Here is a 15,188-nt window from a genome sequence, read left to right as displayed (position 1 = left end):
GTTCCAGGGTTCTGGAAAGGACAAAAATCTTCAACTCCGGCTGCTGATAGGGTGAGACTTAGTTGTGCAGTAGGTTACGCCATATTTACCTGTTGTAAAATTAATTTTTTCTGAGGGTTCTGGTCCCTGTTACATATAAGATGTGGTGCTTTATAGTCTGCCAGGCATTAGCTGGAATGGCAGTTCCCATCTTTTGTCCTTCACATGTTTGCTTAACAGTATTTCCCTATGATCTCTTCAGGCTGAAGATAACGTTTTTTCTATATGTTCATTGGCAAGTGGTTTTGATCTTCAGTAACTAAATGCTCCAAATGGAGAGCTGATGGTTTATGTTATTGTTTATGTTAACAGATACTATTTTTTACTGTAGGAAAGGGAGCAAACACTTTTTGATGCTAGTACGAAAAGGCAGTATCTTTGATTTCACTGAAAGGAAATCAAAGTGCATTATTCATAGAATCATAGAATGATAGGGGTTGGAAAGGACCTTTAGAGATCATCTAGTCCAACTCCCCATGCAGAAGCAGGTCCACCTAGATCAGGTCGCACAGGAACATGTCCAGGTGAGTTTTGAAGACCTCCAGAAAAGAAGACTCCACAACCCCCCTGAGCAGTGCTCAGGAACAAGCACTCCTGTGGTCTTGAAACGTTTGAACGTCTTTAGAATTTTTTGTAATATAAGAGAAGTTGATCAAATGATTTCATTAGACTTGTAGGTCTTCATCCATAAAGTGATCACTCTTCATCATGTAATTTCAATATTTTTATCCTGTCTATGCTGCTAAATTCATCACTGTAATGTTTGACCTTAAAAGCTTAGAAAGTACCACCTTGAAGCCTGATTTCAGTAGTGTTTCTTGCCAAACAATATGGAACATCTGCTAATTGTTGATGTATTTCATGTTAATTGTTCCTTTTTACAATTATGGTAATTAGCATTAGAGCAGCGAGAACATGCAGAATTTCCTCCCCATCTTACTGGTACAGTTCAGAGCCAAAACAGTGGATGGCCAGTAGTCTGTCTGGTCGAAGTTTGCACCATTAAAGGCTTAGTGGTTAAGTTCAATGCATTCACAGAATCATAGAATGGTAGGTGTCGAAAGATGTTGTTCCATGCCATTGATCACTACCCTATGGGTTCTGTCAATCAGCCAGTTCTTGATCCACCTCACTGTCCACTCATCCAAGCCACACTGCCTGAGCTTTCTGAGGAGGATGTTATAGGAGACAGTGTCAATTCAAGATTTGGCCTTCATTATATAGCTATTACAAAGCATGTTTCTCAAGGCCCTTTCTAGAAACATGATGATGGTGGAACTGCTGTCTTTTCCTAAAATGCTCCCTAATTTAGGAAAAGGAACAAACCTTATTTTGTTGTGTTGCATGAGAGATGTTGCTCTACATTTTAGGCCAAATATATGTGTCATTCTTGGGACAGATTATTTCTCTCAATATTGTCCTTGTTTCTTCTTGCTGTTGGAACACAAGCAAATACAGTCAATGTTACAAATGTCCTCTATGTATAATACACCTTGTACTATTATCTGCAGGCCCTTCACAAAAGAGGGAATTTTGAACTAAGTGATAGATGGATGTAAATTTTTTTGTCTGATTCTCCTCTCTCTCTATTCTACTGGATATTTTATTAAGGTACATTTTGTAACATCAAAGTTATTTATGGATGATTCTTAGTTGAGAGGAATTTGCACTCCTAACAACCTTGTGAAATATTAAGAAAGATTAATTTGCATAAATTATTTTCTCTCCTTGACAGAAAGGAAGAGCTTGCTTATGATACCCAAAGTGATGCTGCAGTATAAATGAACTATTTTCAACAGAGGCAGGAAAGTAGTTGTAGTCAATATGCATGCTATGTTGAAGAAGGTAGTAAGTCATAGTGACAAAGATAAACTGTGAAGTGTCTGCTTCTTGAATGTTTGGAAATTGTGATATATTGAAATTAAAGCCTTCCCTCTTAACATTTGTGGCATAGATCTCTCCCAGTGGCTAGGGAGGGGTATGGTTATGGCACAGTGAATCTATACCTCCTAAATGCTTTCTCTGCAACAGATATCCCTTGATGCATCAGCCTTTACCCTAATTGTATACCTTCTGTGGATAAAGGAGAAAACTTCAGAACCTAGGGGTCAGTCTGAGGAGTCAGGAGGAGCATGGGGCAGTGGAGAGCCATCGTTAGTGAATGTTAAATATGCTTGAAGATTATACTTTGGTCCTCAGAAACAGAAATTTTTACATTTGTGTCATTCTCCTTTTATATATATACCTATATCTATATATATTCCTAATATATATTTCCTTATCTATTTCCACCACTTTGAAAATAGAGGAAAGGTGTGTGATGCAAGTGACAAGTGCTGAACAAGTATCTACTGCAGTGTTGCACTGCTAACAACTGTGGCTTGACTTTTATAGAGAGTTTCAAAGGTAAAGCTCTATAGTATATATGAGAGACGCTATTACTGGGTAGGGTAAACTGTGTCCTTTAGAACAAAATTACATTTTATCTGCTATTGTATTGTTCGGCATAAGACTTAACCACAACTTCTGTTTAGTCATCTCTGAGTCGTTTCGGTGTTTTGGGAAATTGAAGTTTTCAGTTGATACATGAGCTCAGTCTCTCTGAATCTCAAGTGTTTTGCACCTATTGTTTCATGGAATTGTTCATAGGCTTTCGTAAGCAGTCTTTATAATCTATCTGAATGCAGAAACATGTTTATCTTTCCCTTTCCACGCGGAGGACCACATTTGTCTTTGATCCAAGTGGCAGCTTCTGGCTCATGTTAATTTGGGCTTTTGAGTCAATTATCTGTCAAGAACAGGCTTTAAAGCGTGTACTGAAACAGCATATTGATGCTGAGGTTTTTAGTGATGCCTACCATTCAGTCGTTCTTAGAGAAGGTGATAAATATGAAAGAGGTGATATCATCTGTTGGCAAATGAATAAACGTGGCACAGCAACTGTAAGAGTAATTGGCCTAATGTTTTTCTGAGTCTTTTAGCATTGATAAGTTAATACTCAAAGCTCAAATTTTGTCAATTCCCTTATAGATATGTTTAAATATTGCGTTAAAGAAGTCTTAGTACACATGTGCAAATTTGAAGGCATGGTAGAGGATATATTCTTAAAATGCCCATGGAAAAAAAGGGAAGAAACAGCAGCTTTTCAGTTTGATTTAGTCTGTTCTTCTTCAGTCAGCTTCAAATGAGCTTCCATCCATTGTCCTTGTAAAAGCTGTCCTGATTTTGGCTGCAGCAGACTTAATTTTTCTCCCTAGTAGCTGGTACAGGGCTGTGTCTTGTGTGAGAACAACACGGATAAGAGACCGATGGTTTAGCTGTTGCTAAGTAGCACTTAAAGATTTTTCAACTTTCCATACTCAACCAGCGAGAAGGTGCACAAGTTGCTGGGAGGAGGCATGGCCAGGACAGCTGACCTGAACTAGCCAAAGGGCTATTCCATGCTATAGAATGTTATGCCCAATACATAAATTGAGGGGAGCTGGAGGAGAGACATGGATCTTGAGATACTTGGGCATCAGTCAGCGGGTGGTGAGCAGTTGCACTGGGGCATCACTTCTTTGGTTGGTTTGTCTTGGGTTTTGTTTATCTCTTTTTGTTACATTCCTCTTCATTACTATAATTATGATATATTTATTATTATTTATTTTTAATTTAATTTTAGTTATTAAACTGTTCTTAGCCCACTGAGGGTGGAAGCAGTGAGCAAGCAGCTATGTGGTGCTTAGCTGCTTGCTGAGGTTTAACCACAACAGAAATGTGTACTGTTAGAAAATTACTATCTTATCTTTAATTATATTCTTCTTATTCCCTCATATTATTCTAATAGGCTGGATCACTGGGCCAAGGCCAATTCCATGAGTTTTAATAAGGCCAAGTGCTGGGTCCTGCACTTGGCCCATGACAACCCCCAGCAGCTACAGGCCTGGGGAGGGCTGGCTGTAAAGCTGCCAGGCAGAGAGAGACCTGGGAGTGTTGATTGACAGCAGCTGAACATGAGCCAGCAGTGTGCCCAGGTGGCCAGGAAGGCCAATGGCATCCTAGCCTGGATCAGGAACAGTGTTGTCAGCAGGAGTAGGGAGGTGATCACTCATATGAAACATGCTCCAAATCCTTTACTAGCTTGGTAGCCACCTCTGTATCCTCTCCAGCACCTCAATGTCCTTCTAATAGAGAAGTGCCAAAAACTGGACATAGTATTTGAGGTGTGGCCTCACCAAAGCAAAGAATAGGAGTAGGGAGGTGATCATTCCCCTATTCTTTGCTTTGGTGAGGCCACACCTCAAATACTATGTCCAGTTTTTGGCACTTCTCTATTAGAAGGACATTGAGGTGCTGGAGAGGATACAGAGGTGGCTACCAAGCTAGTAAAGGATTTGGAGCATGTTTCATATGAGAAATGGCTGAGGGATCTGGGACTGTTTAGCTGGGATAAAAGAAGGCTCAAGGGGAGACCTTATCGCTCTCTACAACTACCTGAAAGGAAGTTGAAACAAGATGGGGGTCAGTCTGTTCTCCTTAGTGATAAGCAATAGAACATGACGAGATGGCCTCAAGTTGTGCCAGGAGAGGTTCAGGCTGGATATGAGGAGGAATTTCTTTACTGAAAGGGTTGTCAGGCATTGGAACGGGCTGCCCAGGGAGGTGCTGGAGTCACCATCCCTGGAGGTGTTTGATAGACAGTTGGATGTTGTACTTAGGGAAATGGTCTAGTGGTTGATAGGGCTGGGACAAAGGCTGGACTCAATGATCTTAAGGGTCTCTTCCAGCTGAAATGATTCTATGTGCGTCCAACACTTGATAGGGTAGGAGAATGGTTATGTCCATTTTAGGGTGAGAAGAAGTGGAGGGTTGTATCTGTGGCAGAGTAGGACATTTCATCTGTGGCATCTGTCTTGTCCTTGTCACTGCTGTTACTATGACACCTTTCCTTTCTAACTAGAAAATCTTGTGTTGAAAGTATATGTTGTCTTTTCTGACAGATTTAGGACTTGCATGCTTGCAAAAGCTCACTTCTCACTGTGCTATGTCATTACAGCTGGCATCAGTGCTGTTGCTCCTTTCCCAGCCCCTGTATTTATGAGAGGAACGTGCTGCAAGGATGTTCTCTGGAGGCCTCTCATTTAGTAATGCATTCTTTCTGCATTACCTCCTCTCAAATTGTTGGTGAATTGCCAGTGAATTTCTGAAAATCTGGTGAAGTCCTATGTTTGTGTAAGGTCAAACTGAAGAGATTAAATGGTGTCCTTTTAGGTATATGTGGGAAGAAGGCTGAACTTTAGATTTCTAATGACCTGGCTAGCTGGCAACCATCATTGGACAGGGAAAGTCCATTCTGACTTTTTGTGGTCATAATTATAACTTTGTAGTATCAATAGAAGCTTTAATCTGTGAAGTTCTGCTCATACTGTCCTTGCAGAATCATAGAATCATACTTGGCTAAACTCTGAACAAAAATTAAATATAGTGTGAGTCACTTAGAAGTCTGCTTTGCTTTCCACATTGGGGCTGTAAGGATCTTCATACACATTTAATTAACCCCTAAACATTTCAGGATGCTCATTTTACAGAATATAGCCCTGTGGGGGAATTGAATGAAATGAGGTTTATGATGTTTCACAGTTAGCTCATAGCAGGCTAGAGGAATAAAAGCATAGGAAGAAGCCCTGTCTAGTTGAAATTATTGTTCCTCTAAGCTCTGAGTGGTACTTGCTGAAAAAATGATTATCCACCAAATGAGAAATCTTTTCTTCTTTTCCTTTGAAGCAAAATAATATGATGGCACTTCTCTTTATCCACTGACTTTTTGGAAAGCATTAATTAAAGAAAAAAAAAATCACAACTTCTTATGTGGATCTGGAGTCAGTTCCCTAGAATGAATGCTCAGTATAGAAATCTAATAGGTAAAAAGAAAGACGTTTATTAGCAGCTGGTACAAGTCTTGCTTCTAATGAGGATAAAATCAATGTAAATGAATCATTACAGTAAATTGTTGTAATTAGGATTTATTCATGACAAAGGTCTCATAATTATATAATCAACTTTTAATGTATTAAGATTTATAGTCTGAATTCTTAATTCCGTTTTATTCGTTTAGAAGCAAAATTTCCTAGGGGAGGAGTGTTTTCAGGAAGCTGTCTTGCTACATGCTCTCAACTATAGATGGAATTTGATTCTCTGGCAAATATCTAATTCTGGTGCTGCAGAAGACTCAGATTCTCTTCTTGCAAATATAAAACTGATGGCATTTTAAAAGGTCTTCCCAAATACCAAAGTCAAAGCTTCAAGGGCTTTTAAGTGCCAGGTTGTTCAATTAAGGGCGTTACAACTTAACAGTAGCATGTATGTGTGTGTGCACCTCTCGTGAGTGTTGCGCTAATGGCGATGGACAGAAAGCTGCTGCCAGCTCACAATCATCCAGGCAGTGAAAAAAATGGCTTTTAGTTTTGATCTCATTCCTTGTCAGGTGGATAGAAGCAGTGAGTATAATAGCAGAGGGTTAAGGTCATCAGCAATCTGACTGTGAGCCGAGTCTGTCCATGTGTTTGGTGTATAATGAGGACAGAACTCTTTGAGCCCTATGATCCTGAGCGCAGCTGAGGCCCTGCAACAGGGTGCTGGGGCAGAGGCTGAGAAATTAAGGCTTTGTGCTTTCTTCTGTATATTGAAAAGAATAACGTTGTCTGCTGGGCTGTTAGCCTGACACTTTAAAAACCATTACCCAAAACCAATTTCAAAAGCAGTTTCCAACTTTCTTCCCAGCAAAGCTTAAAGGCTTCCAGTGTGTTGCTGTAAACCACCAAAATAACTGCAAGGATACACCATGCTTTTGGGGATCTAATAGTTGAGGGTAAACTGGAGTGGAGATATTGAAACTGACTTGAAATTGGAATAGATTTTTCCTCTTCTCAAGTTTTAAGAAGTCTGGATCACAGTTACAAATTTTCTTGTCTCCTTTCCAAGTTGGTGCTATTTAATAGTAGATTTAAAGGCTAATTCTTCTTGTGTGCTGTTCCCCATCCTTCCTGCTTCTACTAAAATTTAATAAAAGCAGCTGTGTTGCAGTGATTTGGCTCTTTTTTGCTTCAAGAAAAGTCCCTTTAGCTACTATAGTCAGAATAGTTAGAACATCCTCAGGCTGGCTTTAATTACAGCAATGTCTGCAAGTATCCCTGAAGACTGGAGGACAATTTTATATCTAATGTGTTGCAGGTGGGTTTCTGAATTGACAGCCGTCCAACCTTGTTATAAGGGTTTTCAGGTTGTTTTTTTTTTTTTTCTCCTGCATTGTGCTGCAATGCTGAAGCAGCTTCACTGCTGCAGCTCTTCAAGTCTTCAGATTTTCTGTTTAGACTATTGTTGAATCAGTTTGTCCTGGATTCCCCAGCAAGGATAAAGGCATACACCAAATCCTAGTACCTTACCCCATTCTGCTGTTCTCCTGCATGTACTAATGCTCTATTAACAACCACCCATAAATAGTTTAGAAGAGCATATTAACTCTTGTGCTCTGTTGTATAAAACATATCTGATGGTGTAAGCAGTTCATATGACAGATCTTTGCAGGTATTGACAGAACCTAAAAGTTGTTTAACCCTTGTTTATAATGTGGGTTTAGATAACTTGATAATTTTTGCTTTATAAAGGAAAAATATTTCTCCTGGTAGAAAACATTCTTATATAAATTTAGAATTGGTTTGGCTAGGGTTATTTGGTTTACTCCTTTATGAAACAAAAGCAAAGTGCTGTACTTGTGAACACTGGAACTTTGTCAGAGATTATTCTTAGAGAATCTAGACTTTTTTATCTTTGTTTGGTTTTCCTAGAACTCTAGATGAACCCAAGGCAACCCTCTTTCCCCCTTTCCTCTCCCTGTTTAGTTAAGGTTTGGAATTCAGATATTCAAAACCCATGAGACTGAATAAGTTTCTTTGAGACCATTAATGAATCACGATGCATGCCCTGTTTTCTACTCTTTGCTAAATATAGAGGCAGGATTGGGTCATGGTGTCCTTGTCTGTCTCTGGTATCATATAAACCTTCTTAACCAAATTGAGCTCTATCTTTACAGCTGTAGGTTTTTTTGCCTTCAGTGTTCCAACTGAGGGGGCTTCTCCCGAATTTCATGGCTTGAATGCCTAGGAATCGAGTTTGAATTTCCAGCCTACATGTGTGTTGATGGATACTTTAGAGCCATTTAGTCCTTGTGTAGCATTATATCCATAAACTTGAACGGTGGTTCTTCTCAGTGTTTATCTGTGAATACATGGACTGATGTAATGCTATTCTTTCTCAGCCAGGTTTTGGGAGTCTGAACACATTTGAATCCAATCTTATGTGGTAAGCTGTTTGCCATATAGTCCTGTTCACTTGTGATCCAAGGAGGGGTTCAGATGGTGCTGATGACCACCATCCCATATCTGATCTCTCCAGTGCCTGATTCCCTTGCACTGCTGGAAAAACTGAGTAGTAGTTAAGTGCACTGCAGATTTTACTTACAGTTGCATATTATGTTCTATGCTGCCATGAGTAATTGAAATGACTTCACTGCAGCCATCCGAATAAAGCAGTTGTAGCGTGGCCTGGAATTAACCTGCACTGGAATTAACCTGCACTGTCCTGCCTTTTTTTTTCTTTAAAAAATATAATCTACTAGATACATATTCTCAAATACCAGCCTACTTGATGTTGATTAACCTATTCTGTGCACTGCCCACCAGTAGAATTTCATTTTGTTTTCAGTATTACTTTTGGATTTAGTTGGAGAGACCTAAGATTTTGATTTCAATTGCTCATTTATCTTCTGAAAAATTTGAAAGTCTAATCTCCTGCCCAACACAGTAATTAAAGATTGGAAGAAAGATTTGTCTTGCAAATATCACACATACAATGAAGTAGGAAAATGTGCTGGGTTACACTGGTGGATTAAAAGATGGATTGCTTTCTGAAGCTCTGAAGTTAGCCACCAATGTCTAAGAAAAATTGGCTTCATTGTTGTGGTATGTGTCAGCTTTCTTGGAAGTTGACTGGAAAATCTTCTAAAGTTTAATCTATGTATTGCTGTAAAAAAAATACTTTTGTCTCATGCAAGATTCTGCTCTCTGCAGAACTATTTCATATATGCAGTGTATCACTGGCAGGGAAACACACCAACCTGAATGGTTAGCTGAGGGCTGGGAAGCAGCATGTGTACCTATCTGGCAGCCACTGTATGGCATTTAGGGATGTAAAGCCACTGTAAAGAGTAGATGTTCTAGGGGACAGGTTGTCAGCTGCACATGTGTACATGCACACATCTATCTTGCTGTCTTGTACATAAAACTACCATCCATCACCCATTTCAGGTTTTTGCTGTTTCTCAGCAATATAATTTTGTGTTAGTGTTTCTCTTTACAAGTTTTAACATAACTGGATCCTGTCCAACAACTGCAGTTATCTCTCAGCAGGACTTTGGAGAGGGAATGCAATTAATTCATCAAAGAGCCTCCAGTAGGACTGAGCAGCAGTGGAGAAATTCAGCTCCCTGCTGACCAGGCAGGGTCAGCTCCCTGTCACCAGGCACAGCAGCGGCTCCTCTCTGCATAAATTTGGTCTTTAACAGTGGGCAAGCATTATGGCTCAGAAGAAATGCAGCACCTTTTGCTGTTTTATTACAGTAAAGTGCTTTGAACAGTTTCACAAAATCTGATGTCATGTCTACTGTGCCTCCTTTTTCTGGTGAGAGACCAACTGCCATGCTGTTGCTGGTGCTGATAATTTGTCTCCTTGAACAAGACCTTGTTGCATCTTCCTCCTCCCATTTTCCCCCATCTTCCCTTCTTTTTCTTGTTTAATTGGGGTTCAGGACTTCAAAACTCCTTGTTTCCTTGATGAAGAGTTGAGGTTTGTTCCTTGTCAGAGGGAGAGTGAATCACAGTCACCTCTGCATTGGTACATTCTTTATATTCTTTATAGATTTAAGGACAGCATCAGCTGCTGTTTTCTAAAGGATTGCCTAAACTCCCTGAGAGCATATAATAAACCTATTAGGAGCTGATGGCTTCACATCGTTAACTGGAGCATCTATTTGCACTACCTGCCCTTTAAATTACTCCTTGAGTGTTTTTTTGATGTATTCTCATTCAGTGCACTGGTCCTATCCTCCTGGCACAGGCATAGCCAGGGTGTACTCATGGACCCTGCTCTGTATTTGTTGTGCACAGGGGCAGATTGGTTGCCAGAAGATGGTTTTGGTTGATAGTGACCAAAGGTGTATACTTGTACTGAATGGTGGCTGTGTACTATGTTTCATGCTGTGCACAGTACAAAAACTTTAACTGAGCTGTGCAAGAGGATGTCTGCTACACTTGGGCTCAGGTGCACCACATGTAGCAGAGACTTTGGATACTGTGTTAAACACAACCAAATGCTAATTCCACAAATCTTATTTCTCCTTTCTTTTATTGCCTCTTAGGGTGTTTCAAAGATGACCGTATTGTATTCTGGACTTGGATGTTTTCAACATATTTTATGGAGAAATGGGCCCCCCGACAAGATGATATGCTGTTCTATGTCCATCGGAAACTGTCCTACGTCAGTGGTGATAGTACAGAGGGGAAAAAGGTGAGAATTATGTATTTTAATCTGAGAGACTGAAGTTTATGTGGGATTTGATGTTCTGGAGTACCTGACAGATCTAAAGGACTGCAAACAAAGGATAAGGAATCTCCAACTTGGCCCACCTTGAAGTTATGAAAAATTGGCACATAGAGAAATACTTTGGTTCACTCTGTGAACATGAGCAACAATATAAGTGATTTTCATTATCATAGACTTGAGGAAATGAGAGTGTTTTCAAGCTTTTGGGTGAAGCTTTTATGTTAGCCTGTATTTTGGGGGAAAGGGAGGACATCATGCCCATTTTTGTCTCGCTTTTCAAGGAAGATACTTTGTAAATTGGAAGTTTAAATCTGTAGAAAGGGAGAAGAAAAAGAGGAAGAGGATGGTCACTCTGGTATTTCTAGGAGAACCATTCCTGACATACCAGAGTATCACAATGAATACCTCTTGGGTATTAAATAGAAAAATACATACAGCCTCCTCAATCTGAGATACAGTAGTGATGAACAGTGAAGAAATGACTGTATTCTCATAGTTTACATAGAAGATAAAGTGCCCTCCTATAGAAATGCTGTTTCTTCAAAGACGTAATCAAGTAGCCTAGTGCTGCTGCACAAATATTTTCCTATTAGAGATCTGAGAAACGTGTCAGCATTTCATAGCTGTTTTCATCTTACATGGGGGTAACAGAAGCAAGAGAAATTATGGTTTTATTGAGAATTAAGGAGATGGCTTCAGAGGATCAAAAGTAGGAAGAGAAATGGAGGAAGGAAAGATTGGGATTAGCGTGCTGACATATATAAATCATTTACACTGTTGATGAATCACAGATATATGTGCATGGTGTATGCAAGAGTTTTTTTAACCAGGTATACTGGAATTCTCTGCATTTAAATGTGGTAGCTTAAAGAAACGCAGTTGTCACCTCCCTTGAGAAAAGTATCTCAGAAGACTTTCCCACATTTTTGTTGGAGATAGAGGACACAGGCAGAATTACCTTGTCTCTTTCCCCAACCCCTCCAAGTTCTACTATGACAAACACCGAGGAGAAGATGGCAAAATAATGTTCTTTCTCCGTCAGATTAGCGGTCTTTGGCCAGCGTACTGGAGCTTTGAGACGTTTGGAGGAAAATTACTAGAAAAGCATTCCTGTTTCACATCAGACAATATTGTGGCTTTGTTCAGCCTAATAAAAGCATGGGTTGTTTAACCTCTTGTTCTTCCCAACAAGCAAGGTGAGCCTCAGAGGAAGCCTGGTTGCTTTAAATTCATTCACAGACCCCTGATCGATCTCCGTTTTAACTTATTAATCAGTTTAAAGTGTTTGAACCTCTCATGGAGAGGAGACTGTGAATAAACCCTTATGTTTGCTCTCAGCTTTATTTAAGCCTCCTAAAAGCATCATAAATAATTTTTATTTGTGGGGGGTTTTGTAAGCGGTAGTTATACGAAATCAGCATTAATCAGTCACTTGCCTTAACAACTGATACAAGGAGTGTGCCTTATGGCACACACCGTATTTTATAACTCCCTCTTGACTGTTTGCGTTTGGCTTGGCCTTTGAGAAATTAACCTTTCCAGTGACTTTGAAGTACTTCAGATGTGTTGTAAAATGGATGGTGATTCTTTGTTATCTGCACGGCTCTCTTCCTGTTTGATTTTAGCTGAGTGCTTCATAGTTTCAGCTCCTCTTGTATCTAATTTTGGAGCCTGTCCTGTGCAGTGACTCGGCAAACAACTAGCCTTTCTCTTTGAATTATGACTAGATAGGTTTTTATTTTACTTTGTTGCTTTGGCCATTTTTTCTTGAAAGATGAGGTCAGAATACCAAAGTCATATCATTGAAAGGTGAAGAAGCTAGAGACTGATAGAAGCCAAATGTAACTTCAGTATCACTGCAAAGGTGGATAGTAGGGAGAGGTTGAGTTGTTTGGGACCATGAAGAACTAGAACTGGAGCTGCTCTGTGGGCTTCTGCCTTGTGCCCAGTCTGTGCCAAATGGTCTGGTGATGATTTCTATTACGAGTCACACAGAAGTTGAGTATTAGGTAACTGTAGAAGTGTGTCTCTTTGTAGCTTGGGTATAGAGTGAAGCAATTTCACTGTAGTTCTTCCATAGACATTATATATGTGCTCTGCATTTGAGTGGCAATTTTAGGTTTTGACTGTAGAATGCCAGCAGAGACACGTGAAGTGAATTGTTGTCCTATGACATCTCAGAGCATAAGTTTATATTCCTGAAAATAAGATCTGCACAGCTTTGAGCACAGCAATCTTCTGTAACGCTGCTGACAGTGACAACAAAAACAGATTGAGTGGGGAGGGGCTGTTTATCTGAATGTTGACAATGGTGATGTTTGTTTTCTGAGATGATGAGCTCACGCAGCGTGCTGAATCGTTTGCATGCAGTGGTGTGATGATTCATGTCAGCAAGAAACAACTGTTGACTTATCAAATGGTTTTCAGGCTTTAATGGCTGTCCTATGTGATTAAAAGTTGTTCCTGCTTGTGAGACTTTTTTCTGTGCCTACTGGAGCTGAAGAGTGTCAACAGTAATATATGATTTTAAGTTGAAGTGTAACAGAGGATAAGCAGAAAAAAAAATGATAGTATCAAGATAAGAAATTCTGTTCAATTTTAAGGATGAATGAGAAGGGCTTTGATGCAGCTTTGTCACAATAGCTTGAATACATCTCTCAATGTAGTAGTGATCATGGTAAACTACCACCATAAATTTTATTTTAAAAATCCTTTTAAATGACCTACTTCATAAACCCCCTGATCTAAGCAACTTTCTGTTTGCTTCTCTTTTTTACTGCACCAGTTTCTAAACTACTCATGTATGGGTGAAACACAAATTAAGCTCTTAATACTGTATTGTGATAGGGCAGAACTGGCATATCAAATTCTGAGTCATATTTATTATACAGACTCTTGGATCCCAGGGAAGTGCATCCAATTCAATGGTTCCTTGGCATGTCACAACAACACTCTTGCAGTCTTTCGTGCCACGTTTTGAAGATGCTTTGTTTCCCTGAGTGTGTTTCAGTAAAATTACAGACCCCATTTGTCAGTATGTGTGCATGCAGGGTACTCTACAGCGTAACTCTTGTAAAGGTTAAGGGCTTTTTAGTAGGCTTTTTTAAGATGGAATCTCTTAGACATACTACTCTCCGCACTGTCAAGACTCAATAAACCCTTTTGCTGCTGCCTCATGTGCCAGCTGATATGACCTACTGGAAAATGTAAGCCCTGATCCTTACTTAAAAAGGGTCCTGCACTCTGCCAAACCCTTCAGTTGAAAAGGTTAAAGTGGCTGGACTTGGTATTCTGATTTTAAAATGGTGTTAGATCAAGATGTAATATCTTTGTCTCTTTCCAATGCAAAAGGCATTTATAAAGGATTATCCTTTATTACAACTGCAAACTTCTGATCTTTCTGTAGAGAGAAGCTGTACTTTCTCAAGATACTAGGGAAGATGCTGTTTTGGTGGTAACAGAGACAACTGCCAAGTAGGGAAACTAAGGTAAAATCTCAGTGACAGACAATCAGAAGTAGATTGTATTAGTGTCTTCAGCCTTACATCATGCTTTGTCACCTAAAAATAGTACTGTATTTATAGGGCAAAGCAATAAAAAAGATACATTTAAAGAGTCTGTTGTTATGTGTTCTGAGCTTGCCTGGATTTTGGAGTAGGTCTTATTTTCTTTAGCACCCTATAAATGTGGAGGAGTAGAGTTGCTGCCAAATGCATGGGGTAGTCATTCAGGCTGTTAAGTCTTCAGAATGTTAAGCTACTGATGTTGTGACTGCAGCTTCAGAAACAGAACTGAACAGGAGCCATGTTTTACATGTTTATGTACATCTGGACCTGTGGCACAACAAATATTGTCTGTGATGGCAGACCATTTAGTTTTCCTGTGCCTGACTTTAGGCACACGACTCCCACTGAAAATCACAGGAATTGCATAGCTGAATCTCTAATTCACTGACACCATCTGTCTGACTGGAAGATTTGATAACCTGAGCTCAGCATCTAGCAGAAATGCAAGTTTTAAAAACTTTCATAGCTCTGTCTGTTTTACCTTTCATAGCAGTGTTTTTGTTTTTAACATTGTAAGCAAACAAGATGTCTCCAGAAGAGCTGTTTGATATACTTCATGGCACTTCCACATCACCAAAATCACATATTTTTTGCCAAATATGTTCTATCCTTATACATGGATAGTATGTAGAAACAAACAATGACTGCAACATGTACAAGTAAGTACAGAGAGACAGTTGTTCTGCCTCAGCTCTTCTGTTATGTAAAGTTCATGGAGGTGTTGCAATGAGTAGGAGAGTGGCTTCTGCAGAAGAGGACAGCATCAGCGTATTACTCTCATTTTGAAACATATAAAAGGAACACTGGCATTGTCAGACTTTTATGATTTTCTGTAAGGAGCTCAGCATCTTGAATGCAAGGATTATGATTTTTTTTTACAATTATCCTCCTCAGAAATTCCTATTCTTTCTTTTGCTATTTTTCTGATGTTTGGTTATCTAAATA

At 39.5% G+C, this 15,188-nt stretch overlaps 1 protein-coding gene across 7 annotated transcripts in view; it reads left to right on the top strand.

Annotated features, from left to right (window-relative positions):
- The window catches only part of KIAA0930 (KIAA0930 ortholog), an 87,887-nt gene that overhangs the window by 27,122 nt on the left and 45,577 nt on the right, over positions 1-15,188 (top strand). For all 7 annotated transcript variants that reach the window (XR_009819693.1, XR_009819692.1, XR_009819695.1 and 4 more), the window contains exon 2: positions 10,493-10,641. Coding sequence is in view for 3 of the 7 variants with exons in the window: in XM_062006993.1 (XP_061862977.1) it covers positions 10,493-10,641 (149 nt within the window). In the remaining 4 variants the exon portion in view is untranslated. The remainder of the gene's footprint in view (positions 1-10,492; positions 10,642-15,188) is intronic.

The sequence above is a fragment of the Colius striatus genome, chromosome 1 (genome assembly GCF_028858725.1).
Source record: "Colius striatus isolate bColStr4 chromosome 1, bColStr4.1.hap1, whole genome shotgun sequence".
NCBI classification, from domain to species: Eukaryota; Metazoa; Chordata; class Aves; order Coliiformes; family Coliidae; genus Colius; species Colius striatus.
The sequence above is the reverse complement of the archived record's forward strand: the minus strand, read 5'-3'. Positions and strand labels throughout refer to the sequence as shown.